Raw genomic sequence first — 27,721 nt, 5'->3', positions numbered from 1 at the left:
CGGGAACAGCTAGGACACACACACCCAGCACGGGAGCGCTCCCGTCCCCGCCCCTCGCACCTGGCCCACCGAGTGTACACCCTGCCCGGCCCCGCCACCACACCCACTCGGAGCAACTGGAGGTGGCCCTGGGGCCCGGGCGCCCGCCACCCCCCGCAGCCGCCCGCAGGCCCCGGGTTACCCGGAAAGTCACACTTGTAGGGCCGCTCGGGCTCGAAGTGGCTGCGCTGGTGAGAGCTGAGCTTGGCCTGCGTGGGGAAGCGCTCCGTGCACACCTCGCACTTGAACAAGTTCTCCTGCTCGTGGCCCTTCATGTGCGCCTTGAGGTTGTACACGGTGGTGAACTTCTTGCCGCAGCCGCCCACCGGGCAGCCGAAGGGCCGCAGCTTGTCGTGCGACTGCAGGTGCCGCTTGAGCTTGTAGGAGGTGGTGAAGGCCCAGCCGCAGCCGTCCAGCGGGCACTTGAAGGGCCGGCGGCCCTGGCTGCTGCCGTGCGTCAGCAGGTGCACCTTCAGCTGGTGCTTCTTGGCGAAGGAGAGCGAGCACTGCGGCTCGGGGCAGCGGTAGCCGAGCGCGCCGGGACCCAGGGCCCCGCGGCGGCCCTCGGCCGGGCTCGCGGCCTCCTCCCGCGGCGGCGCGGGCGGGCCCGGGGGCGGCGGCCCCTGCGGCGGCGGGTCGGGGGGCGACGGCTGCGAGGCCAGGGTGAGGACGCCGCGGTCCAGGCGCACCAGTAAGTCCTGGCCGCCGACGGCGACGGTGTCCCCGAGGGCCGCCGCGCCAGGGCCGGGGGCGGCGCCGCTGGAGCCCGGCTGCGGCCGGCCGGCAGGACTCGCGTCGGCGCCGGGCTCAGCCTCCAGCCGCCCGGAGGCCTCGGTCGCGGCGCCGCGCGGCACTTCCAGAAGCACCACGAAGGAGTCGTCGTCGTCGTCGTCCTCGAGGGGCGGCGGGCTCGGCCCGGGACCCGCCGCCGCCGCCCCGGCCTCCCCTCGCCGCGGCTCCGACCCGCCATCTTCGGGTCCCCGCAGTAGCAGCAGGCGGCGGCGCGCGGGGCCCTGGCTGGGGGGCGGGCCTGGGCCTCGGCGGAGTCGGCCGGGGCCGCCGCCATGTTGGGCCCCGCGCGGGGTCGGGATCGGGGCAGCGACCAGCGCCGGGAGATCCATCTTGGACCCTGCAGAGGCGTCGCAGCCGCCGCTCGGAGGAAGCGCGACCCGCCCCGCCCAGCCGTGCGCGACGCCGTGCGGCTGCCTCGGAGAGTCGGCGCCAAAGCCCGGCGCGGAGCAGGACCGAGCGCGCGTGCGCGTGAGCCCCGCGGGGCGGGGCGGGGTGGGGCGGGGCGTGCGGCCCCCTGGCACGTGACGTCAGGGACAGCCCCGCACGGCCCCCGGGGAGCTGGGCTGGTCCTCTGCCTCCGAGCTGTGGTTTGAGCGCTCCCGGGAACGAGGCTAGCCTGATTTACGGCAATCCCCTTTCATCTGGGGAATGGGTTAGTCATTGGGGACCAAGCCGGGCACCCTGGCGTGTGCCCTCACCGGGAATTGAACCGTGACCCCCTGGTTCATGGGTCCACGCTCAGCCCACTGAGCCACACCGGCCCGGCTCGCCCCCTTTGCCTTGCCTCATTGATTAAGCTGTGACATCTCATCTTCCTTGCTCTGGAACTAGGATTTACACAATCAGCTTCCCTGGTTCCGAGTCCTTCAGACTCAGGCTGAATCACATCAATGGCTTTCCTGGGTTTCCAACTTGAGGGGACTGCCGTGTTATATTTATCATTTACGTATATCTATCTATACATACCTGTATAATTATATATGCACTAGAGGCCTGATGCACAAAAATGTGTGCACTCGGGGGGAGGGGGGGTCCCTCAGCCCGGCCTGTGCCCTCTCGCAGTCTGGGACCCCTTGGGAGATAACGCCCTGCTGGCTTAGGCCTGCTCCCAGGTGGCAGAGGGCAGGCCCAATCCCTAGGTGCAGCCCCTGGTCGGGCTCAGAGCAGGGCCGATTGGGGAGTTGGGACGCCACCCCCTGTCATGCACAGAGCAGGGCGGATTGGGATGTTGCGATGCCACCCTCAGTCACGCTCAGGGTAGGGCCGATTGGGGGGTTGGGGCACCGCCCCCTGTCACACTCAAGGCAGGGTCGATGGGGAGGTTGCGGCGCCACCCCCTGTCACGCACAGAGCAGGGCCAATCAGGGGGGTTGGGGCTCCTTACCCTGTCACGCACAGAGCAGGGCCCATCAGCGGGTTGGGGAGCTCCCCCCTGTCACGCACAGAGCAGGGCCCATCAGGGGGTTGAGGAGCTCCCCCCTGTCACTCAGAGAGTAGGGCCGATAGGGGAGTTGGGGCGCCGCCACTGTCACACTCGGGGCAGGGCCAATGGGGAGGTTATGGCTCTACCCCATCACACACAGAGCAGGGCCTGTGGGGTGGGGGTGGGGGACGGGGTTGGGCGCCACACCCTGTCACACACAGAGCCGCAGGGCAATCAGGGGTTTGGGGAGCTCCCCCGTATCAGGCACAGAGCAGGGCTGATCAGGGGGTTGGGGCACCTTCCCCTGTCACGAACAGAGCAGGGCGGATAGGGAGGTTGTGGCCCCACCCCCTGTCACACACAGAGCCGCAGGGCGATCAGGGGGTTTGGGCGCTGCCCCCTGTCACGCTGATCCCAGTGCTGGGAGGCATATTACCCTTTTACTATATAGGATAGAGGCCTGGTGCATGGGTGGGGGCCGGCTGGTTTGCCCTGAAGGGTGTCCTGGATCAGGGTGGGGGTCCCCACTGGGGTGCCTGGCCAGCCTGGGTGAGGGGATGATGGCTGTTTGCAGCTGGTCACACCCCCTTCAGGTGGGAGTCCCCACTGGGGTGCCTGGCCAGTCTGGGTGAGGGGCTGAGGGCTGAAGCTCCCAACTGCTCCTTTTTTTCTTTTTTTTTTTATTCTGGGCCTGCTTTAGCTCTGGCTCCAGCTCTGAGGCCTCTGCTGCTAAAAGCAGGTATCTGGTTTGTTTGGGTTCTATAATCGAAACAATGTATAACTCCAGCTCTGAGATCCGGGCTTGCTGAAAGCAGGTTTCTGGGGTTTTGTTTAGCTTCTATATTTGTTACAATGTTTCAAACTGCAGGCTCAGAGGCCGGCAAGGCAGGCGGGGAACGTTGGTTTCCTCCATCACTGAAGCAAGCAAGCCTCATGTTAGTTTCAAGCTGCCTGGCTGCCGGCCGCCATCTTGGCTGGCAGTTAATTTGCATATCGCCCTGATTAGCCAATGGGAAAGGTAGCGGTCGTACGCTAATTACCATGTTTCTCTTTTATTAGATAGGATAGATAGATATACCCCCTATTGGTTCTGTTTCTCTGGAGAATCTAATACATAGATTCAAGTCCCAATAGAAACCGTGCAGGTGTGTACAAAATCAGCTGCTCACGCCCAAGAACGGCAAGCACATTTGGCTTGGCTATTAGAGTGCAGTAGGAAATAGTAGGGACTGTAGCAAATTGGAAAAAACAGGCCAGCCCCATGAGGCCCCCAGCTGATTGCTGTCACTGAGGCAGTGAGGGTACAGTGTTGCCTGATCTATTCATTTGTTCAAGTAAATGCAAAATCTAAAGTTTTAAGTGAAATCTCCTAATTTGTAAAAATTGGTGATAATGTAAAAATATATATATATTTTAAAGGGCAGGCCAAACAAAATGCAACTGCAAGTCCAGTTCCCAGCCTCCAGCATAGGCATCTATTCTGGAAGGCCAAGGGCAAGAGAGCATACCGCTCAGCCAAGACCTCCTCAACTGGCCATGGCGGGCCAGCAAGTAAAGCATCTGGTTCCCAGGAGCTCCAGGTTCACAGGAAGCAGAGACTGCACAGGGAGAGAATTTTCAAGGCAACTAAAGCCTACACCCATTATAGCCAACTTGTTTCTATTTTGTTTTTGTTTGTTTGTTTGTTTTGCTTTTGTTAATCCACACCTGAGGCTATTTTTGTTGACAAAATGGAGTCCTTTAGAGAGAGTGGAAGGCAGGGAGGGAGGGGGAGAGAGAAAAACATCTATGTGAGAGAGAAACATCTATTGGTTGCCTAGGGCACACACCTGGATCAAACCTGCAGCCCAGGTTCCTACCCTTGACTAGGAATCAAACCCGAAACCCTTTGGTTCCCAGGCCAATGCTCCAACCACTGAGCACCGGCCAAGGCATGATAGAAACATTTCTAAGTGGACTGCACATTTCTGCTATTAAAGAAAAACCTTCACTGCTGAAAGCTTTTGTGAAAGAAAGGGTTTATTGAGACATATGCTAGCCAGAAAAAGGACTACCACATCCTGGGTATGCAGTTTAAACCACCAGCAGCAGGGCTAGATGGGGAAGACGAACATATCTACTATCCTGTAGCTGCCCGAGCTCTTTCGCAGAAGTTGTTTTGAAAGAAGTTTACATTAGCTATAGACAAGAGGGTGGGCAGGAAAAGGTGGAGCAGGGACAGTTCTAGGAGAGGTGCACAGTCCATAAGGAAAAAAGATTTACTGCTTTTGATTGATTGTGGGCAACAGTCTAGAAAGTTCCTGCATAAGCAGGATGTCGTGGCATCTGATGGTCAGCTGTTTCTTTTTAAACAACCACCTGGAAGTTGATTCAAAGTTCCAGCAACATTCAGCGATACAAGCAGCCTTTTGTTAGTTGGCCCACAGCTATTAGCTGGTTAATTACCCTTGTCTCTATACCAACTATAATTTAATTTAGGACTCAGAGTTTTTTTCTTGTCACTACTTTCTTAAAAATAAGACTGAACTGGACACATGGGACATCCATGCTGTTCTACCCACTCCATGGTTACTGAGGCTGTGGTCAGTTGCCCTAAACCCCCACTGAGTCCCAGGGTGGCCGAATTCTGGACGTCAGTAGTCCCTTCTCCCTGCTGGCAGCTGGCTGCAGGCTGATGGGCTTGTGCCCAGCGAAGTAGCCTGCTCCCTGGCATGGCTTGGGATGGAGCCAAGAGGGGTTCTGAGGCCTTTGCATGTGGGTAGAAGCCATCTTTGAACTTGGCCCAAAGCCGGCCATCGAGCCCTGCCTGTCCTTAATAAGGTGCTAGGTGGGAAGAGGAGGGCCTGGTCTCAAAATCGAACATATCTTCTCCATGTTTCCCTAGGGACAGGGGATGCTCAGGCAGCTGTATGAGACAGGGGGCTTGCCAAGGAGACTTGTTGACAGACGCTGTGCTGGTTTAGATGCTGTGCTTGCTGTGTGGGAACCAAAGCCCTGCTGGGATGACTTTAACAGCCGAGGACCAAGGAGTCTGGAGAGGGACAGGCCCATGCTGGAAGAGCAGCACCATGTGCTGCCAAGAGCACAGGCTCCTGTGCCTTCCCACGTGCACCCTGCCTATGCCTCTGTGAACCTCATGGTCACAGAATGGTTGCTGTACGTCAGCATCACACCTGAGGAGGAAGGGGCAAAGGCAAAAAGCAATCCAGCTGCATCTCTACATTTCTATTAGGAAAAAACAGCTTTCCCAGAAGTCCTACCCGGCATCCTTCTACCTCATTTCATGGGCCAGAATGAGGCCAGAGGTCACTCACTCCCAGTTGCAAGAAAGACTGGAAAATCAACTATTTTTACTGGGTATATTGCTGCCCAGACAATATTGGGATTCTGTAAAACTGAAAACTCAGAATCCAGCCAGACTGGCTCCCTCTCTGCAGACATGGAAGGGGAGGGGTGAAAAGTTTTCTGTGGCTGTTTGGAAACCCATACCCCAATCTCTTTCTTAATTCTTGGTTTAGGATGAGCCATTTTTAAGTCTGTAATGGGCCCTACAGGGGGCTAAGGCCAGAAACTAATGAGAATAAGGTATGTGGTCAAAGCTGCTCTGCTTAGCATAGCAAGGTCACAGGGGTCTCCTAGTGCAGAGAGCCAGCAAGCGCGGTGCCACCGAGGGGGCCTGCTCTGGGGCCGTGTCTCCCTGATTACCTGCATGGCCCTGGATCAGTGGTTCTCAACCTTCTGGCCCTTTAAGTGCAGTTCCTCATGTTGTGACCCAACCATAAAATTATTTTCATTGCTACTTCATCACTGTAATGTGGCTACTGTTATGAATCGTAATGTAAATATCTGATATGCAGGATGGTCTTAGGCGACCCCTGTGAAAGGGTCATTCAACCGCCAAAGGGGTCGTGACCCACAGGTTGAGAACCGCTGCCCTGGATGTTTACAGGAAAGGGAACAAGTCCCGATTACCAGTCTGTGGGGCAGGAAGGATGAAAGACGAGGAACAGGGAGCTCATCTCTCCACTTGCTTCAAAATGAAGGCCTGAAGAAGCACGGTCACATGATCCCGTCTGCCTAGGTCATCTTCATTGAGGCTGGGCTCTGGGGTCTGGCAGGGGCGGGTGAAGCCAGCCTCAGATCCCACACTGCTCCTACAGGGCATCTGGTCCCAAACAGGCCTCCTGAGCAGACTTCTGTCATAAGTGATCAGCCATGGGTAGTACCCCTGCTCTCTCCTTTTTTCCCCAACAAAGTATCACTAATCTTTAGGGCAGAGCTCTGCCGGCCCCCATCCCACCACCCTGCATCCGCCCCGCCCACACCACGGTGCACAGCTCTCCAGGCAATCCTTTATTTTCCTACCTTCCTCCCTGGACCCCTTCAAGCCCGGGGCCTGGTGAATGTTCCTTTGTGCCCAAAGCTGGGGCGTGGAGGTACAGAAAGTACCTGCACAGACAAATGAACAGGCACCGTGGTCGGCAAACTGCGGCTCGCGAGCCACATGCGGCTCTTTGGCCCCTTGAGTGTGACTCTTCCTAAGCCTTAGGAGTACCCTAATTAAGTTAATAACAATGTACCTACCAATATAGTTTAAGTTTACAAAATTTGGCTCTCAAAAGAAATTTCAATCGTTGTACTGTTGATATTTGGCTCTGTTGACTAATGAGTTTGCCGACCACTGGGCTAGCAGATGGAAAGAGAGCTGCATGGATGGCTGGAAGGTGGGCAAGAGATGGTGATTGATTAATAAACCTGCCCATAGGAAAGCCCGCCCTTTGATAGGAAAAGGAATGACAGGAGGCTGAGAAGGGACTTAGTTGATGCCCAGCACAGCCAGTATTCACGACACGCCTACCTCCAAAGCTTCTATAGCCCCAAACAAGACTTTCACTGCCCTCCCAGGTTCTCAGGGGAGCGACATGGTCTTGGAGAAATGGCCCCACCACTGTGGGCCTCAGCTGGCTCATCTGTGGAATGGGGATAGCAACAGCCCACTCTCTAGGGTGCTGTGAGGCCCCATGAGGGCATGGGTGTGGACCTGCTGACCCAGGAGAGGGAGGTGTGCAGCGAAAGATGTGGTGTGGCTGTGAGGATGAGGACAGGGGCCAAGGGGGATGAGGGGACCATGGCAGGCTCTCGGTGCTCATGGCCGCAAGGCCTGCTGGAGCATGTGCTCGTCTGCCACCTGGTGTGGCAGTGTCACCACCAAGCCCTTGTTCTCCCGCATCGTCTCGCAGATGATCTCATAGGCCTTCTGGTTCCCGGACCAACAGCGGCGGGCCACCTGTCAACGGGTGTGGAGAGCTGTGCTGTCGCTGGTGCCAACATGACCGGGCTCCCAACAAGGCATTCTGGATACCCTGGGGCTGGGCTCAAACCCCCTGGTAGACGCTCTGTACTATCTGTGGAGTCAGTCTGTCCCGGCCCCACCCAAGGCTCAGACCTCCTCCTCTCTTGGCCCAATTACTACTTACCTGCCTCTCTGATCTGAAACCAGCTAGCCTTCTGCCCAGCCTCCCCACCACAACCACCCCCCCACCCCCGCCACTCCATGTAGGGGCACAGGCCAGGAACCCAGGAGTCATCCTCAGCACCCCTCCCCTCTGGCCTCATAGATGGACACCAACCTTGGATAAGCCTTAAAATCTCTTTCCATCCCCTTCCTTCTCCCATCTCCATCATCAGGGCTCCCTGGATGACTGTCATGGCACCTCCCCCCCCCCCCCCTCACCTCTCTGCAGCCACTCTTGCCAAGCCCCACCCACTGGTCCTCCCACACCTCCCCCACTCATCTTCTCACTGCTTCACTGCCTTCAGGATGAAGACTCTCCTTTGCTGGGGGCTCCCAGGGAGTTGGGCCTCCAAGCACCCCTTCACCCCCACTCTCACATTTGCGCCCCGGGCCACCCAATGTCAAACTCTCTGGGTTCTTGTGCTCCCTATTTCACTCATGACTGCACATACCCTTCCTTACCACCTGACTCCCCGTTTGTTCCCCCTTCCCGACTGCCTTTGATGTGGTCCAAGAGAGGAAGGAGCCCCCACCACACACACACACACACACACACACACACACACACACACACCCATCCTGGATCACAGCAAAGCTGATCGGGTAGCCGCAGAGCCAGAGACTGTTCTAGTGAAGGTCCTGTACTCTCTGACCCGCCTCAGAGATGGTGGAAAGATAAGGCTTTAAAAGGAGGCCTCTCCTACGAGCAGTGGGGGAGAGGGTGCTCTCACTGGGCAGGCAGGGTCAGATGCCAGGGCCCCCCTATGTGGACAGAGGCTGGACTGGAGGGTAAGGCCAGAGGCCGGGAGATACAAAGAAGCCTCTGGAAACAACCCAGAAGAGATGCGGTAGGTGATGAGGAGAGACATGAAGGGCCAGGAATGGCCATTTCTGGGATAAAAGGGACAGAACTCAGTCTCAGGTTTGCAGTTAGAAGGGGCGAAAGCACCAATGGAGAGAGAAGGCAGGGGAGAGACCAAGGGTAACTTACTCCATTGGAGACGTCCCAACCAAGCATCATCTTGGCCCTCTGCTCAGCCTCCTGGGTCCCATCTAGCACAAGGCCAAACCCACCATTCATCACCTCACCCCTGGCAAGAGACAAAAGAGTTTCCAGGTCACCTCTGGGTCCTGACCCTCACAGAGCAGGCAGAAATGCATGGGAGTTTGGGATGTTCTGAAAGTCCTGTTTGAGGATGTGTTGTGGTCAGCCCCTGGGGCCAAAGCCTGTGCCCTCTTGGCAGTCTAAGATGCAAGAGCCTCACAGTGCTGTGCTGTCCACTCATGCCTCTGTGCTTTCCCCCAGGGACCCGGAGCCCACCTCCAGGACCACTCGTGTGCCACATCGTGCTTGAAGCCTGGCCTCCCGAGTGAGACATGACGCCCTTCTCCTGTGCTTCTCAGAGTGCTTCCTGTGCAGGGGTGCTTCCTCGGGGGTCTCTTGTATCGCTCAACTCAATTGTCATTCTTCCCGATTTTCTCTTTATCTCCTTGTCTTTCTTATCTCTTTCTACTTCCTTTAGGTCAGCGGTTCTCAGCCTGTGGGTCGCGACCCCTTTGGTGGTCGAACGACCCTTTCACAGGGGTCGCCTAAGACCATCCTGCATATCCGATATTTACATGACGATTCATAACAGTAGCAACATTACAGTTATGAAGTAGCAACGAAAATAATTTTATGGTTGGGTCACAACATGAGGAACTGTATTTAAAGGGCCAGAAGGTTGAGAACCACTGCTTAGGTGTATTTTGGGGTCCTGATTACTTGATTTGAAAGCTGAGTTCCTTTATTTTTAGCATTTCTTGTTTCCTAATTAACACATTTCTCTGAATTCTGTTCTGACCACCTCTCACAGGTGTGATATGTTCGTATGTTCATTTGTTTCTTAATAGATGTCATTGGAGTTTACTTGAGTATGTTAGTGCTATTCTACTGTCCGCATATTTGCCCTGTGGTTTTTCTCCATCAGCCATGAGGACCCTCTCCTTCCTGGCACCCCTGGACTTCTATCCTCATCCTCGATGTCATTATCAATGGCTGCTGGGCCCAGCCGAAGTTCCCACTCAGCTCGAATCCCTATACTTCACGTGTCCCCTCCAGTTACTCACTGGAAATGCCCTGGATCATGTCAGTACCTTCCAGGGCTCTTCTGCCAAACACGGACACCTGGGACCACAACATATGGCCTTTCAGGACCCAGTGCCAATGAGTTTGCTCTTTCTCCTTCCCACGCCCGGAAGGTGCCTCTAGTTACTCTAGTCTCAGATCCTTCAGGACTGTCAGGCCTTATCTGCTTCTCTGCCCAGCTGGGACCCTACTGATAATTTCAATCAGTTCCCACCAAGAAGGGGAGGAGCCCTCTGCCCCAGGAGCCACCAGCGCTCCCACTCTGGGCACAAAAGCTGCCCCTGCCTGGCCCTCAGCCTGGTGTTGATGCCGACCCCGTGCATGTCTTGCAGCTGGGAGCCTGTTCACAGGCATGGGGCTGGCCAGGTATGGGCTGGCTGATGCTGGTTATCAGAGAAGAAGGCAGATGGCAGCAAAAGTCACTAAGTGAGGACTCACGTGTGCCCTTCAGCCCAAGAGGTCTTTTTGAGATTAGAACTACGTCTTTCATTTTTGGATCCATAAGCCCAGATGGTCAGAGACCAAAGTTGCTCAGCTCTAGGTGTCCTCCGCAAACCTCGCCCAAGGAGGAGCCCTGAGCACGCTGAGCCCAGGAAAACGGGGTGCTAAAGGCAGCATTGCTCTCAGTGCAGCATTTGGGGACAACTAGCCCTTTGAGAAAAACATAAAAGTAGAACCTAACATCACACATAAAGGAAAACAAAATGTTTAAAATTGTAAGACGAATAAATAAAATTTAGGACAATGTTTTGTTTTTAAGTCAGGAGAGGGATAGGTGTTTTAAAGCAACATTTAAAAAAACAGAGCCAGAATAGAAAAGCCTCTGTGAGGAGGGGGGATCTGCCCAGGTTCCCATGCCAAAAAGCCCAGCTGTGGGGAGGGTGGTTTATTCTTAAACCCCAACAATAACTCCTTAGGTCCTGCTTGGGGCAGAGACTGAGCAATACCATGGCATAGGGCCTGCCCGTTTCTGCCCGAAGCGGCTCCTATAACAGCTACCTGGGCTCTAGAGCTCCCTGCTAGCAGCAAGACTGTCAGGCCTGCATGGGAACTGAGGGCTCCCTGACCAATCACTCTGCCTCATATTCACCTTCCCCAACTCGTCCTTTCCCAGGTGGGCTTCCGCAATAACCCTTTTGTACACTCCCAACCCGAACTCAGCCCCTGCCTCCTGGAGAACCCAACTAGCACAGATGCTTTAAACAAAGTTCAAAGACTATTGACACAAACCCAACACATCCATCTTGTATCTAGAATAGATGAAGAATGCCTGCAAATCAATAAGAAAAAGCACACAACTCGAAAGCAAAAACCTCGGAGTAATCCAATTCAAAATAAGAATTTGTTACTTCTTGCCTACCAGGCTGGTAAACCCCATGTTAACATCCAGTGAGTGATCACATTTAGTGTTGAGGAGGTTATGCAAACCTGATTTTTATATCAGGAATTTTTATATCAGGAAATTTGTTGGCAGCTATCATTTAGGTTTAAAATGCCCACCTTTTTTGAACCTGAGATTACAACTAGCATCTCGTGACAGAGGTTAACATTTACAGGAGGCATGCCATGTGTCAGACCCTGTTCTGGCACCTTTACAAGAGATTGGTGGTGGGTTGGCACAAGCATTTGCGCTAGGCCAACCCAGCGCAACCCAACTCAAAGTTATTTATCTCTGCTGGGTAGTATTTATGTCTTCGATGGGTCTGTTGTAGCAATTACATGGGCTTGCACACATTTCTTTTTTTTAAATATATTTTTATTGATTTCAGAGAGGAATGGAAGGGAGAAAGAGATAGAAACATCAATGATGAGAGAGAACCACTGATAGGCTGTCTCCTGCATGCCCCCTTCTGGGGATTAAGCCTGCAACCCAGGCATGTGCCCTTGACTGGAATTGAACTCTGGGACCCTTCAGTCCGCAGGCCCACGCTCTATCCACTGAGCCAAACCGGCTAGGGATAGCACACATTTCTTAAAAGGCCTTACGCCTGTTATGCACTGCATAAGCCTTAGCTATTATTAACTCATTTAATCTTTACCAGTAGCTACAAAGCCGTTGCTATTATTATGACCATTTTGTCAATGAGAAACAAAGCTCAACAGCTTAACTTGTGCCATCAAACTGACTTCAGAATCCATGATGTTAATTAAGCAACAAAATTGTACATACAAAGATGCTCCCTGCTGCACTGGGGATAGGCAGGGCGAAGGAGGTGTCTGTGCACAGATGGCCGGAGCCCTTGATGCCCTGGCTACTCAGAGTCCGCGGGCAGCAGAAGCAGCATCACCAGAGCTGGTTAGAAACACTGAATCCCAGCCCCTCCAGACCTGCCTAGTCAGAATCTCCATTTTAACAAGCTCCCCAGGGAATCCTGTGCACGTTCAAGTTTGAGTTGCCCGTTAAGTGGGGAAAATGTCAGTATCTGGATAAAGATGGTTGATCAAATACATCAATTTATTCCTCAAAGACATGGGCCCCGGGACTGGTTCTGGGTGTAAGGACAGAGGTACATTAGAAGGTGAGAGAGCGAACATGAAACACAAAGGTGCAGGACAAGTCTCAACACCCAATAGTGAGGCCCTGTCCTTACCACCCAGCTCCCAGAACTGACCGAGACTTCCCTGCAAGGGCAGGAGAACCAACTAGCCCTCTCTAAACAAGCAGACAGTCCAGCCAGCGTGGCTCAGTGGTTGAGCATCGACCTGTGAACCAGGAGGTCATGGTTCGATTCCTGGTCAGGGTATATGTCCGATTGGTGGGCTCAATCCCCAGTAAGGACATGCAGGAGGCAGACAATGATTCGCTCTCATCATTGATATTTCTATCTCTTTCTCCTTCTCCCTTCCTCTCTGAAATCAATAAAAATATACTTAAAAATAAAAAATAAACAGACAGACAGATATCAAGGACAGCTGGACAGACACCACAAGGGCAGACACTAAGTGAACAATCAGAAGGAGGGGCTCTGAGGAGACAGAAGCAACAGAGAAAGCAGAAAACAACACACAGCTGATATTGCTCATCAGGAAACATAAAATGCAAAAACAAAACTAAAAGCAAATCCAGTGATAGCTGGGTAAGTTTATAACTTAGAAACATGGATTTCCATACAACAACAACACAAAACAAAGCTAGAGTTGGATGTGATTTCCTCTTGGAATAGGAATGGTCATGGGACAGATTTTTTCCTGCTGATATTTGCAGCAAGCTTTGCAGGAGTATCTGATGCATTAAATTATGTACTTACGTATGAGTGAGTCTAATGAATTCCAACATGATTTGGAGGTGTTCCCAAAAGAGCCCTCAAGAACAGCCAGAATGTAGAGCTGGGGGCAGCCCAGGGGTTGGGAGCACCGTGGGAATTTACATTCGCTGTCCTGAGAACCCTAGTGCAGTGGGTTAGAGCAAGCAGTGTCCTGCCTGAATTCTGGCCCTGCTGACCCCTGCTCAGAGGCCCTCGTGTTGTTGACTCTCAGCTGCTTTGCTCTGTCCCTTCTTGCCCTCTGTTGTCCCATTGGCAATGATGAATTGGTGGATCTGGGAGGCAACAGATCTGGGTCCAGATTCCAGCTCTCCCACCAACTCTGTGGCCTTGGACAAGTTACTCCCCTTCAGTCACTCTTCGACTAGAGAACCCTCTCATTAAATCCAGCGACAACAGGCCAGGCATCCATTACCAGGCACTCTTCTCGTCCCTGTTTTCTCTAGACTTTGTATCAAAAAGGACATGCATTCCGGTTACATTCTCCATTAACTAGAGCCACCTGACTGAGCTGCAGCTGGAAATTTCAGCCAAGCCGGCCCATCGGAATGCCCTGGGAAGCACAAGTGCTGAAAGACTTGGCTCTGGAGGGCAAGGCCAAGCTTGATCCGGCCAGAACGGGCTCAGAGGTCAGTTCAGAGGTGGCCAGGCCCCGGAAGCTGTCCTCCTCTCTGGAGCCGCAGCACCCCCTGCTGCTCTTGTCTGGGAGCGTCCCCAGGTGACCCCGCAGAGACAGACCCTGCGCAGGTGCAGCTTAGCCTCTGGTGCCTCCGTTTCCTCATCTGTAAAATGTATTTTCCGTCTAAGATTAGGCGAAAGAATGGATTCAAGGAGCCTACAAAATGCTTGCCATGAGGCCCATGTGCAATAAGTGTTAGTTATTCATTATTCTTCACAGCAGATGTGATATTATGACTTAGAATAAGAAATATATAGGGTGTCCCAAAAAATGTATACATACACTTTGAAATACATACACAGTATTTATTGAAATACATTTCATTTTCAAAACTGAGCTATCAGCTGTCAAAGTGTGTATACATTTTTTGGGGCACCCTGTATCTATGGTCTTTATCCCATTTCTGGCACAGAACTGAAAACTTTGGAATACCTAAGTGTTGAGAACAATAAAGATGTCTTTATGTTAATGAGGTGACTTGTCCCTGCCCCGACCCCCACCCCACCTACTGATAGGGGTTGGTTGCCAGGGGAACCAATCAGGAATAGAGGGTTGGAACTTACAGTCCCACCCCCAGACCTCCAGGGAAAGTGGAGGAGCTGAAGGTTGAATTGATCACCAATGGTTAGTGATTTCATCAATCATGCCTATTTAATGAAGCCTCCGTGAAAAACAAAAAGGATGGGGTTCGGATAGCTTCTGGTTGGGGGGTCAGAATGCTGCCACACACCACTGTGTGGGGCCCCAAACTCCATAAAGACAGAAATTTCTTTGTTGGGACCTCATCCTACATATCTTTTCACCTGACTGTTGATTTGTATCCTTAAATCTCCTTTGTAATAAATCGGTAATCTAGTGAGTAAAGGGGCTTCCTGAGTTCTGTGAGCCACTCTAGCAAATTAATAAACTCAAGGAGGAGGTTGTCGGAACCTCCAATCGGTAGCAGTTCAGTCAGAAGTAGGCAACAACCTGGGCTTGTGATTTGAAGTGAGGTGAGGACAGTCTTGTGGGACTGGGCCCCTAACCTATGGGATCTGAGGCTTTCTCCAGGTAGACAGTGTCAGAATTGAGTTGAATTGTAGGTGTTGGAGAAGACTGGTGAGTGGAGTGAGAAAGCCTGTACATGTTGGTAGTAGAATTGTAGTGAACATCTTCATGACGGAGCTGTGACTGTCAGCCAGATTGAGATCCTCCCAGAAACTCCCATTTCCTACCAGTGAAGACTGGAAACAGTACTGGCCAGGGAAGAGTCCTGAGCCAGGGACCCAGGAGAGCAGAGAGCCCAGGCCTCCTGCCTCCTTGCCTGTCGCCTGGGAATCTGAGGTGGACTGAAAAGACAGCACTGTGAGAATTCCTGAGGAAATATATCTGTGAACGCCAAGTGAAAACTGGCATCAAAGGGGCAGTCATGGTTCTTAACAGCCTTCCTGTGCCGTGTGGCAGGTGAGACCCCAAAGGAGGAGTGGTTTGTGCCAGACACTCCCCCACACTTCACCCCCAATGTTCTGTCCCTCCAACATCCGGCTCACGGGAGGAAAACATCACAGTAAAGCCTTCAGCAGAAGGAGCTTGGGAGAGGCAGGGCCCAGGACCCTCAAAGAAATCCCTGTGCCTTCCAGGGAGCCTGCACCCCTACCACCTGTTCTCCAAAACGTTCTTACCAGCCCACGCCCCCACCGTTGTGAAGAGCGACCCAGGTGGCTCCTCGAAAGGCATCGCCCACGAAGTTCTGCACGGCCATGTCTGTGGAAACAAAGCCACCATCCGTTATTCCCTGAAGGAGGTTGGCCGGGTCCAGGCCAGGCTCTGGCCAGTATACAAGTGGGCATCTACAGACCCCACTGGCTGAGCCAATACCATTCAGGCCTGGAGGACAGATGGGGAACTAGGCACAGATGACCCTAGAAACAGTAACAATTTATGTTTGCAAAGCTAAGCCAAGGCAGGAGAAATGGACAAATTCCCACTGGTACCCGTCCCTATAATTATGCTCACTAGCACTGAATGCCAGATAAAGTGCCCAGAAGCAGAAAGAAAACAGAATTAACAGGGAGGTGGTAGTGGTTTTAGTTTAGAGATGTAGAAAGCCAAAGAACATCACTCCCACCCTTAAAACAAACAAAAGAATAGGGCGGGGGGGGGGATCACAAATGAATGACTTTTCTCGACTCCACCAGGGAACTGATGTCCCAGGGCAACTAATTTGAAATCTGGAGAGAGATAGGCATTTGCACAGAAAAACTGAACCCAACCTGGTCACCTTACAAACTATCTAAACTGATAAAGGACAAGCATGAGCCCTGGGACTGTGAGGTCCATGGGACATGGATATACGGGGGCTTGAACCCTTTGGCAGGCTCTTATTCCAAAAACTCCACCAGGTGCTCACAGAGAAGACCAGGGAGAATCCTGAGCATGCTTTTTCTTGGTGCTGGGAGGTGAAGATTGGGAAGCGCCATGAGCTAAGAAATCCAAGAAATGCAGCTCTAGACACTGGAGAAGGCCAGGAAACATTCTCCCCTAGAGCCTCCTAAGATGTCATGGCCTGGCCAACACCTTGACTTTGGCCTATTGAAACTGACTTCAGGCTTCTGACTTCAGAACTGTGGGAAAATATGTTTGTGTTGTTTTAAGCCACTAAGTTTGTGGTGATTTATTACAATGGCCACAGGATACAAATATAAACTACTAGAGGCCTGGTGCACGATATTCGTGCACTGGGGGCGCGGGTCCCCTCAGCCCGGCTTGCACCCTCTCACAGTCTGGCAGCCCTCGGGGGTTGTCCACCTGCAGCTTAGGCCCGCTCCCAGGGGAGCGGGCCTAAGCCAGAGTCAGACATCCTTAGAGCTGCCGAGGAGCTCTAGAGCGCACTGACCACCGGGGAAAGCTCCTGTGTTGAGCGTCTGCCCCCTGGTGGTCAAGTGCACATTTTAGCGACCAGTTGTTCCTGGTAGTTCCGCCTTTAGAGTCAATTTGCATATTACCCTTTTATTATATAGGATATTAATATCAGAGAATTAATTTCAGAACCAGGAATATTATAAAAAATAAAAAGGGATATTATATAACGATAAAGAGGTCAACTCTCAAAAAAGGTATAATAAACCTAAACGAATGTGCACCTAACAACATAGCTGTAATACAAGGCAAGCCGGGCTGGAATGGCTCAGTTGGTTAGGCGTTGTCCTTACACTAGCAGTGGTTCTCAACCTTCCTAATGCTGCAATCCTTTAATACAGTTCCTCATGTTGTGGTGAACCCCAACCATCAAATTATTTTCGTTGCTACTTCATAACTATAATTTTGCTACTGTTATGAATCATAATGTAAAGATCTGATATGCAGGATGTATTTTCATTGTTCACAACCCACAGGTTCGATTCCTAACCAGGGAGCATGCAGAGGGCAGCTCTTCCTCTCTCTAAGCATGTCCTCAGGTGAGGATTCAAGGGGGAAAAGTACCTCTATCAACACAATCTAAATTTTTAAAAAAATGAACTGAAAGAAGAAGTAAACAAATTCACAAGTAGATTTGGAAATATCACCACTCCTCCCTCGGTAATTTATAGAATAGGCAGAATCAGTAAAGATAGGCGAACTGAACAGCATTATCAACCAATGTGACCTGCTTGACATTTTAAGAAAAATTCACCAAATAACAGCAAAATACACATTTTCAAGTGCTCTAACATAGACCACATTCTGGACCATGAAATCCTTAACAAATTAAAAAGAAATAATACATAGTAAGTTCTCATACCATAATGGAATTAAACCAGAAGTTAGTAGCAAAAAGATATCTGAAAAATCCCCCCCAAAATTGAAAATTAAAAATCTTTTAAGTAACCCATGGATCAAAGAAGAAGTCTCAAAAAAAAAACTTAAAAATATTTTGAACTAGGTGAAAATAAAAATACATCATATAAAAATCTGTAGGATATAGCTAAAGCAGTGTTTAGAGAAATTTATAGCATTAAATACTTATACTAGAGAAGAAAAAGGTCTCAAATCAGTAACCTTAGCTTCTCCCTTGCAGAAAGAAGAGCAAATTAAATCCAAAGCAAGGAGGAGGATGGACATACTAAAGATTAGAGCAGAAATCAATTCATTTGGAAGCAGAGAAGCAACTGAAAGAAAATCAAATGAACTAAAATCATCTTTGAGAATATCAATAAAATTGATAAACTTCTAGCCAAACTGACCAATAAAAAAGAAAGACACAAATGACCAATATCAGGAATGACAGAAAGGATATCATAACTGACCCCATAGACATTAAAAAGATAATAAAGGAATACAACTCTATCTCCATAAATTTGATAACTTTGATGAAATGGACCAATTCCTTGTAAAAAGAAGTGTTCCTGAGAGTCCACCTCCTTCCCTTGGGATCCTATCCATAATAGAAGGACCCCCCCCAGGGGCTGGGAATGAGCAAGCCACCCAAGGAACAGATCTCATCAGCAGCTCACCTTCCCTGAACACTGGCTCTGGGTCCCTGATGTGATGCTGGATGTGTAGTCATTCAGCTTATTTTTCACAGCAGCTCTCTGAGGTAGATACTACTGTTATTTCCATTTTACAGATGGGGACATTAAGGTTGAGACTTTAAGTACCGTGCTGAAGATCACCCAGCTAGTGATGGGGCCAGAAGCACACCCAAGCCTAGGGCATCCAACGGTCCCAATTTGCCTAGCACTGGCCCAATTTAAGAACCTGAGGTCCCATGTCCCAGAACACCCACTGTCCAAGGTTGGTCACCCTATGTCCCGCCTCTCAAATGCCAGCACATTTTTTGTAACATTATGACAAACTAAATGAATCGATCAATTTTTAAATCAAATCCAACATTAAAAAAATTCTTTTTGATGTTTTATCTTTCTCACCTGCACAGAAGGCAGAGCCGTCATAGATGTTGGAGGTCTCCCTAAAGGGACTGTCTGTGCCACTCACATCATGGTGGTCTCGGCTCAGGACCACCGGGGCCTGCAGTGTGCAGATATGCAATGTCAGCCAACAGTGTCCACCACAGCTGCCCAGTGGAGGGCAAAGTTGGATCAGGCCATACCAGAAGCCCTTCAGATACCGCCCCCTGGAAAACGGACCGTTAGCAAGAGGAACCACAGATGTTTATGTCCTTGGGTAGCTACTAATAGATTCTGCTTATTTCGACACTTATTATGTTCTTAGAAGCCCCCACTTAATATGTCACCGAGTTTTCTCAATAACCCTATCCAGGTAGGCACAACTGTTATCATGCCCATTTTGTAGAAAGGAAAACTGAGGCCCAGAGAGGATAAGAAACTTTCCCAACATCACAGAGCTGGTAAGTGGGCAGGCTGGGATTTAAACCCACATACAGTATACTAGAGTCTGGGCTCTCTCTTCAGGCAGCCTGGCCCCTGAGCATGTGGCACCACTAGAGGTCGGCTTTCCCAGCCCTCCCCAGGGGACACAGAAGTTCACAGGCTCCCCATGTAGGAGGAGGTAGCCTGCCAAGAGGGTAACTTCCCACTGCTCTGAATCAAGAGGCCCTCCTCTCCTTCCCTTGAGCAGGCCCAGTGTCCTTCCATCTCTCCACCTTTGTCCTGGAATCACCTGCCCCCAGGTATTCTGGCATCTTCTTGATACTCAGGCCTCAGTTCTATGCCAGCAACTCAGAAAGGCCTGTCTTGACCACCACATCTAAAGACACCGCTCATCCCCACCCCATAACCCCCACCTTGTCACCTCAACTCATTTTCTTCATACTGTTCGTCACCATCTAAAATTCTCCCTGAATTTATACCTTTAGTTGCATATTGTTAGTTTCTCTTCACTAGTAAGTAGATCAAGGTGGGGACCCTGTTTATCTTGTTCTTTGCCACATCTCACACATACACACACACACACACACACACACACACACACACACACACACACACCAGTGCTCAGAATAAACCTGGCACAGAGGAAGCTGTCAATCAATTGTCAGATGGAAGGAAGGGAGGGAGGGAGGGAGGGAGGGAGGGAGGGAGGGAGGGAGGGAGGGAGGGAGGGAGGGAAACATCCAGCTCTCGGAAGGAAGGAAGGAAGGAGGGAAGGAGGGAAGGAAGGGAGGGAGGGAGGGAGGGAGGAAAAACCCAGCTCTCAGTGCTGACCTCTGACCCCAGCTGGGTGTGAGTGTGCCCTGCGGGAAGTTTGGTGAGCTGTGCCAGCCTTCCTCGTGAGCACCCTGGGCTTCCAGGAAGCACGCAATAGTAGTGTGTTCTGGGGGTGCTCCTGAGAAAGGCCAAGGCTGCTGCCCTGCTGCCAGTGCCCCCCAGAACCGCCCACAGGGACAGCCTTCACTTTCATCCATTTCAACCTCCTCTTCATGTCTGCTCATTAATATTCCTGGTGCTTCTAAACAGGTCTGTCACGTGAGCCTACAAATAGAGGGGCCAGAGGTCCCTCTGAACAGTGTGCCCAGGGCTCCATTTCCTCCAAGGTGAGCCCGGCTGATTCAGAGGAAAATAGAAAGTTTGTCATGGTTTGAAAAAGAGAAGTTGACAAAGATATATCTAATACTCATGTGGAAGCCAACTCATTTCATCCTTACTCCCATGCTTGGAGGCTAATATGATTCTCCTTTAACAGGAGGGAAACTGAGGCTCAGAGAGGGCACTCGACTTGCCCACAGTCACACAGGGACCAAGGTCAGAGCCTGGGTGTGAGGACAGATCATCACTCCCTGCCCTCAGCTATCTGACCCTCAACTGACACATACACAGAGCAGGGGGCAGTGCTGGCACTGACAGGAAAGAGCCAAGGGGAGACCCTCCCCCGACCCCAGCAGCACAGGAAATGTCACCTTGATCTTCCCATGGGCGATGGCTTGGTTAAAGGCCACAGCTATGGCCACACGGCCTTTTTGGTCTGAGTACAGGATCCTTGCCTGGGAGCCCACCACCTGCAGAGAGAAAGGTGAAAGGAGGCGCCTCAGTGACCTGAACTCACAAGTCAGCTCCTCAGAGATACCTTTCTGATCCATCATTATGGAGCAGTCCCCACCGGCGTAACATTTGTTTTCACACTCCCCGGAGCATAATCACAGACACGGAAATGAGGCCCAGGCAACCCTGGCCCTAGCAGTGCCTCACCTATCAGGGCCCCATGAGTTGCCACCGAGAGCCCGCCCCAAGCACCCCACCACAGCCAGGGGTGCTCCTCTGTACAGACCAGACAGGAGGCCCAGGGAGGCTGAGCCACTCGCCCATTCACACAGCTGAGAAACCAGGGGGCCTGCCTCTCGGGACCCAGCGGCCACCTCTCAAGAGAACTATTTGAGTGACTGGGTGAAGAGCTACTTGACCGGCCTGGTCACTGTCCCAGGCCACCTTTGGAAAGGTCCCTGGCTTCTCTGTCCAGCAGCCCCCTGGGTGAGGTAGCTGCTGGCTCTAGTGGGTCTGCTACCTAAGCAGTCTCCCGGGTATGTTGGCACCCCTTCAGCTCGCTCATCTACTGGCCAGGTGGGCAGTCCCATGGCCCACCCCCGCCCCCCACCAGGCCAAGCCCTCACCAGCCGGTGCTTGGCAGCCTCCCGAATCCAGCGAATGTTGTCCATATATTGCAGCTTCACAGCTGGGTTCACTGCAGGGAGAGGAGGGGAGGCGTGTCACAGGCACCGGGAGCCCCGGGCCCTCCCTGTCGTCGCAGGCTGCTCAGCACCGGCACTTATTCTTCACCCAGCATGGGAGCCCCGACACAGGGTCAGGGGGACTCTCCATCCACCCCCACCCCCACCCCTACCCCCGCAGCACCACACAAGGCCATCTGATTCTCAGAACCAGCAGTAAATAGTCCTGTGAATTAATGCACAGAAGTGTGCAGCCCACTGTCCGATATATTCATTCCTTCAACAAACATCTATTGAGTGCCAGGCCAGGCACTGGGAACCAAGACTGCTGCGGACTGTGAGGAAATAAGAGTGTGATGAGGTCGTCACTAGGTGGGTGAGTCAGGAGGAGATAGTTGAGCTATATCCTAAATGCTAAGGAGGAACCAGCGACATAGAGATCTGAGGAAGCAGCATTCTAGGCAGAGGGAACAGCAAGTGCAAAGGCCCTGAGGTGAGAGGAAGCTTGCTTATCCAAGTAAGACAGGCCAGCGGCTAAGTATGAAGGGCGTGCAGAGGCGGGCAGCAGCCAGGGAGCCTGGGAGCTGCTCCTCCCAGCTCCTCAAAGCAGACTGCTAAATCTGCAGGAATTCTGTGAGCCAGTGGAAACACAGACATCGTTAAATTTCAATGAAATAAACTTACACTTTTAAAAAATGTATTAAAAATTAAGATAATGGCCCAGCCTGCATGGCTCAGTGGCTGAGCTTCAGCCTATGAACCAGGAGGTCACGACACATGCCCGGGTTGCAGGCTTGATCCCCAGTCAGGGGTGTGCAGGGGGCAGCCGATCAATGATTCTTTCTCATCATTGATGTTTCTCTCCCCCTCCCTTCCTCTCTGAAATCAATAAAAAATCTATTTGGTTAGAAATTAAGATAATGTTCATAAGTCACCATTTCTTAATTTACTACCTTTTAGGAGGATCTATGTTCTCAAGGTTACCTGCCTGGTGGAAATACTGCTACTGTTCCAAGTGAAGCCCCACTTGAAATAAGCCACCTGGGAGTATCTAGACCAGTGATGGCAAACCTATGACACGCGTGTCAGAGGTGACACGCGAACTCATTTTTTTGGTTGATTTTTCTTTGTTAAATGGCATTTAAATATATAAAATAAATATCAAAAATATAAATCTTTGTTTTACTATGGTTGCAAATATCAAAAAAATTCTATATGTGACACGGCACCAGAGTTAAGTTAGGGTTTTTTAAATGCTGACACGCCGAGCTCAAAAGGTTCGCCATCACTGATCTAGACCTTGGCCATCAACAGATGCAACAGCACAGCTTCCTCCTGAAGGGCTAGTTGTTGAACACCCACCTATGAGGAGGCTCTGACATGATTCCCAAGAGAAGGCCCCCCCACTTCCTCTTCCTACCTCAGTAGGCCTCCCCCTTCCTATCTCCTCCCACATAGGTGGCCCCACCCACCCTCACCCTGGTTCTCCAGCCCTGGATCCTTGTATCCCAGATCCCCTCCACCCCCCTGAACTCAGATGTGGACAGCAGGGTGAAAATGGTCCCTGGAGATTTAAAACCAGCAACAAAGGCTGAACTGAACCCCAAAGGAAACCACTGGAGAGAAGGCCACCCCTGGACCTTAGAAAAGCTGCAGAGAAATGAGGGCAGGAGCTCTGACAGCTGAGTATGTTTGACAACATAACTGCCTTCTCTTCTCCAGGTGACGAACGGCAGGTCAAATCAGCTACACAAGAAGGGACTGTGGTTAAACAACCTCCCCATCCATGTGAAAATGGAGAACCAAGGCTCAGGATCAGAAAAACCACAGATCCACCGGGGGCCCTGCCATGACATGAGCAGGGGCCTGTGGATGTGGAAGGCCAAAGGCTCAGAGGGGCACCGGCAGCTACAAGGAAGCAGAAGCACTGCTGACAGGCATGGACTGGAAGCCTTGTGCCCCCTGCCCACAAGGGCCTGGAAGGGAATGAGGAGAGGGGGCTGGGGGTGGCTGCCCGGCACTGCCAGGCGGACCCTCCGGCATCTCCGACCTAACAGCCTTACCTCCGCCAGCAATGACCTTCTCCAGCACAGATGTGGCCAGCTGATCGGTGACCGCCAGGTCCTGAGGGTCCCCGGATGTGCACACCCAGCGGAAAGGCCCGAAGCCCTGGGAGAATATATCCCTGCAAGGACACAACGCCCGAAGGCCTTCCCAAACTGGCCGCACCCACTGGCTGGGCCAGGATCGCCGTGGTCCAAGGAGGGGGGCTGGCATGTGTTCCAGGACTGAGAGGGAGTGAAGGCCATGTGTGAGTTGGGGTGTGTGTTGGGGGGCATTGTGCGTGGGCATGTGTAGTAAAGTGGGGGAGGGGCTCCAACGTCCAGAATTATTGCTGGAAGCCCCTAAGTCGCTAGTTGGACAGGAGGTTTCAGAGGCCCTGCCTCCTCCAGCCCCCTCCAGCCTTTCAGTCCCCTTTCCCCTCAGTCCCCCTCCCTCTCCTCTTTCCCTTTAGCCCCTCCCCTCATTCCTTCTCCCTCCCCCTCAGTTCCTCTCCCTCCTCCTCCACCTTCCTCCCCTTCAGCCCCCTCTTTCCTCCTCTACCTGAATTCCCCCAGTACCCCCTCCCTCTCCTTTCACCCCCTCCCTGAGTCACCCCTTCCTTCCCCTCCCCACTACTTCTTCCTCCTGCACCCCCTCCCTGCCCCTCAGCCCCCCTACACCCCCTCAGTGCTCTCCCTCCCTCTAGCTCTATCTCCCCCTCACAGCTGCACCACCTCCAGCTGCAAGAGCAGGGAGCTAGGACCCAGACAGGCAGGAATTCCTTAGATTGCTGTTATAGACAACCTGACAACCCCTCAAGGAAAACTAAATAGTTAGGAGAAATAGTAAATGCAGGGACTTGGCCAAATCGGCCTGAGGTGATCTGACCTTGCTGTGTGAGCTCCAGGCAGAGGGAGGCAGCGGCCTAGCCCTCCCTGGGGTCCCACACTCCACAGCCCCTTGTGGGCCACCCCACTGCTCTCCTCCCCAGAGAGGCCCCCGATGTCCCCTGCAGTGTGGCCACTCTGGCTCTGCCCCGCCCACAGTGAACCTGAGAAGGAGAGGTTTGCCTTCTTGCCTCCCTCCCTCCCTGACCCATTTTGCCACACTGAGGGCCAGGAATCTTCCAAAAGCATCCCGAGCCCTTCCTTCTCCCCCTGTGTTGCCCCTGGCCCTGGCCTCCAAGCTCACCCTCAGCCAAGCCCACTCTCCCTCTGGGTACCTCCCACTCCTCCCTACTTGTCCTGGGCCACTGGCCTCTCCAGACCTGCCCTGCACAGCCAGATAGACACAGTGGCTCACGGGACAGCAGGCCTCGGCCTCCATGGATCAAGCCATCAGAGCCCTCTTGGGCCCACTGCCATGGCCACGGGATGGGCAGCATTTAGGGCCCTGGGTACTGGATGTTGGAGGTTCCAGGCCCCTGCAGCCTCCTTGTCCTGTCACTGAGGCCCTGTCCACGGCCTCTCACGGTTCCAGTTTCTCTACCTGCATTTTGTGGTGGAACCCCATGACCTGGTGTGGCAGCCATTGGAGGCCACAGCAGTGGTCAGAGGAGGGGCTTTTCTGATCTGAAGGTCCAGGCCCCAGACACTGAAGGGGCCTCATCACTTACCCCATAATATGCTGGACGTAGGAGGGGTAGCGGAACTCAGTCCTTTCGGCGCCTTTTTTCTCCACGTCAGCTCCTGTGGACAGAGCATCCGCACAGTCCCCTGGAGGAGCCGAGGGCTGGCAGGCCCCACCCCAGGGTGAGGACATACGCCACCACCAGATGACAGTTTGCACAGAGCCCAGGAAAGACTGCAAAGGCTCTGTCCTGACAGCGCAGCACCGCCAGGCCTCTCAGGAAAGAGACAGCAAGTGCCGCCCCAGCTGGAGCCCATGGGCTCATGGTGTGGGGCAGGGAAGCATGGACACATGCCAGTGTCCGCCTCACGGGTGTCCAGACAGGCACCCCGAGCCTACAGACTCCAGGGTGTGGGGGAGAGCTGGTGCCAGAGATGGGCTGGGAGGGAGACTTTCCACTGAGTATCTTTTGTACCTTCTGAACTTTACAATCTATGAAGGTAAGAAGTTTCCTTTATGAAAAAATAAAACTTTCATAAAGTTTCCTTTATGAAAAAATAAAGTTTCCTTTATGAAAAAATGGAGCTCATACTGGAGCATTGTACCCACTCTCTTTATGGTGCTTTATATTTTTAAGGAAAATGGAGAAACTGAGGCCAGAGAGGTCAAGCTGGCAGGACCAACTTCCAGAAGGCCGGGCAAGGGCACAGTAAAACCTGCATGCCATGACCCCTGCCTCTCCCAGGCGCCTGCCAGGCCACCCCTGGCTGGAAGGAAGGGAGTGTCCCCAGTGCAGCCCAGGAGAATGGGGCCCCCTCACCAAGCCTCCCTTCTCTCACCTGCTCTCTGGGCCTCCAAGAGGAAGGCATTGCCATAGTCCCAAAAGAAGAAGTTCTCCTTGGCCAGCCTGTTGATGGCTGAGACCTGCCTCCTCAGGCTGCAACAAGCCAGCAGTCAGCTGTCAGTTCTGCCCACCCTGCCCCATCCCTGTCACCTCCCAGCCTCATCCCATGGAGCTGAGCCAGCTCTGCCAATTCCACCCAATCTGACAGAGGAGGAGACAGAGGCTCAGAGAGGTTAAGGGTCTCACCCAAGGCCACACAGCTGACCACTGGGAGAACCAAGCAGAGGCCACAGCTACTCAATCCAACAGCTCCTTCCAGGGTGCAGCTTCCCACCCCCACCCCTGCCCCACACCCAAGCAGCCCTGGGACCAGCATCACCTTTCCTGGACCAGTTTCTTGAATGTGGCAGGATCGGAGGCCATGAGGCTCTGGGCCTCTGCAAAGCCGAGCTGCACAGGGTAATACCCTCCATTGAATGGGTTGTGGCAGGATGTCTGGTCTGACCCCAGGTCTACCAAGAGCTCCCCCGTCTTGTCTAATTCCTGGACCAGGCGCTCCCTGGGGAAGATGTGGGATAGTCAATGTAGGGCGGGCAGCACCTGCCCAGGGCAGCATCTGGGACCCGAGTTTAGGGCCCAGCCAGGAGGGCATTGTAGCACATTTTCCAGCCATGTGTCCAGTAATCAGGGACTGGGGCTAACCCTACACCCCCCACAACCCCACTCCCCCTAAAGAACACTCGTGGGAAGGCTGCTGTGAGCTCAGGCCAAGATCCAGGCGATGAAAGCTGGGAGCAGAGCCTCAAACCAGTGCTTGAAGCTGTGTGTTCCGGGAGTACCTGGCCACCATTGGGACCTTGGCTGGAGGGAGAGGTTCACCTAGGGTAGCCAAGGCTGCAACTCCCACTCCTGCACTTACCACAGGTCCACCACATTCCCATGGTAACCAAGGCTGAGCACCTCCTTTGTTTTCCTTGCTTCCCTAGAGGGCACAAGAGCAGAGCAGATGGCACCATCACACCTGCCCACAGCTGTCCACCCCGACCAACACACAGGGCCACCCAGATAGCTAGAATGCAGAAGACTCAAGAGGCCACCAAAAGTATGTGTGCATGTGCAGGGCCTGAGACACAGGGACCTGTGAGGGATGTACTTTGAGGACCCAGACCATAAGGGAAACAGCAGACTTGACTACCCCAGACAGGAAAACTGAGGCAATGCTTAGAATTAGGGCTCCTGCTCTTAGAATTCTAATAAGGACCTTCCAAGAATTCACTCAAGATGATCCTCAAATAATAAAAGTCACTAATGTTGACTCCAAACATTACTTGGAAAAATAAAAGTACAAAAAAATGAAAGTATATTTTGGGGGGACAGAAGATTTGAATGCATAAAAGCTCTCACAGGTATGAGAGCTATCACAGAGCACCAGTAAGTGGGACAGTGGGCAGTGTGGCACCCACTCAAAGATGTAGATCGATCGAAGGCCTTGCTTGGCAGAGAGATGCCAGCAGAGGCCAGACATGCTCCTCTCCCCCAGGTGCACAGGATAACCAAGTGGAAAAGGGCACATGGTCCTAGAGCAGTGAGGGGCACTGGAGGAGGACTGCATCTCAGCCTCGGGGCCAGGTCGGGTACCGTGAGCCCCATCATTCCATTCCCAACTGTGTCTTCTGCAGCTCAGGGAGCAGAAATGTGATGAGACAGGCTGCTTAAGGCAGTTTGTTCAACCGATGTGAAATGGCTGTGTGTGTGGCAGTAGGAATTAAGGAATTAAGCTGGCCCAAACTTTGTGTGAGTGACAAGAGGGAGAAGGCAGATGGAAGAGG

At 52.6% G+C, this 27,721-nt stretch overlaps 2 protein-coding genes across 13 annotated transcripts in view; both read right to left on the bottom strand.

Annotated features, from left to right (window-relative positions):
- The window catches only part of ZXDC (ZXD family zinc finger C), a 53,150-nt gene extending 51,880 nt beyond the window's left edge, over nt 1-1,270 (bottom strand). For 7 of the 11 annotated variants that reach the window (XR_004969825.1, XR_004969826.1, XM_036321292.1 and 4 more), the window contains exon 1: nt 182-1,269. Coding sequence is in view for 9 of the 11 variants with exons in the window: in XM_036321292.1 (XP_036177185.1) it covers nt 182-1,160 (979 nt within the window). In the remaining 2 variants the exon portion in view is untranslated. Of the gene's footprint in view, nt 1-181 lie in introns of all 11 variants that reach the window. The other 4 variants (XM_036321288.1, XM_036321290.1, XM_036321291.1 and 1 more) reach the window with 3 other exon arrangements.
- Nucleotides 1,271-6,840: 5,570 nt separating this feature from the next.
- The window catches only part of UROC1 (urocanate hydratase 1), a 34,308-nt gene continuing 13,427 nt past the window's right edge, over nt 6,841-27,721 (bottom strand). For both annotated transcript variants that reach the window (XM_036323123.1, XM_036323124.1), the window contains exons 10-20: nt 26,812-26,874; nt 26,272-26,451; nt 25,888-25,985; nt 25,095-25,167; nt 23,500-23,621; nt 21,380-21,450; nt 20,672-20,770; nt 18,726-18,825; nt 15,501-15,582; nt 8,761-8,860; nt 6,841-7,541 (exon numbers count right to left, since the gene is read on the bottom strand). In XM_036323123.1, coding sequence (XP_036179016.1) covers nt 7,401-7,541; nt 8,761-8,860; nt 15,501-15,582; nt 18,726-18,825; nt 20,672-20,770; nt 21,380-21,450; nt 23,500-23,621; nt 25,095-25,167; nt 25,888-25,985; nt 26,272-26,451; nt 26,812-26,874 — 1,129 coding nt within the window. In that variant the 3' untranslated portion in view covers nt 6,841-7,400. The remainder of the gene's footprint in view (nt 7,542-8,760; nt 8,861-15,500; nt 15,583-18,725; nt 18,826-20,671; nt 20,771-21,379; nt 21,451-23,499; nt 23,622-25,094; nt 25,168-25,887; nt 25,986-26,271; nt 26,452-26,811; nt 26,875-27,721) is intronic.

This window comes from Myotis myotis, unplaced genomic scaffold (assembly GCF_014108235.1).
Source record: "Myotis myotis isolate mMyoMyo1 unplaced genomic scaffold, mMyoMyo1.p scaffold_m19_p_9, whole genome shotgun sequence".
Taxonomy (NCBI): Eukaryota; Metazoa; Chordata; class Mammalia; order Chiroptera; family Vespertilionidae; genus Myotis; species Myotis myotis.
This window is presented reverse-complemented; position numbering and strand designations above follow the sequence as displayed.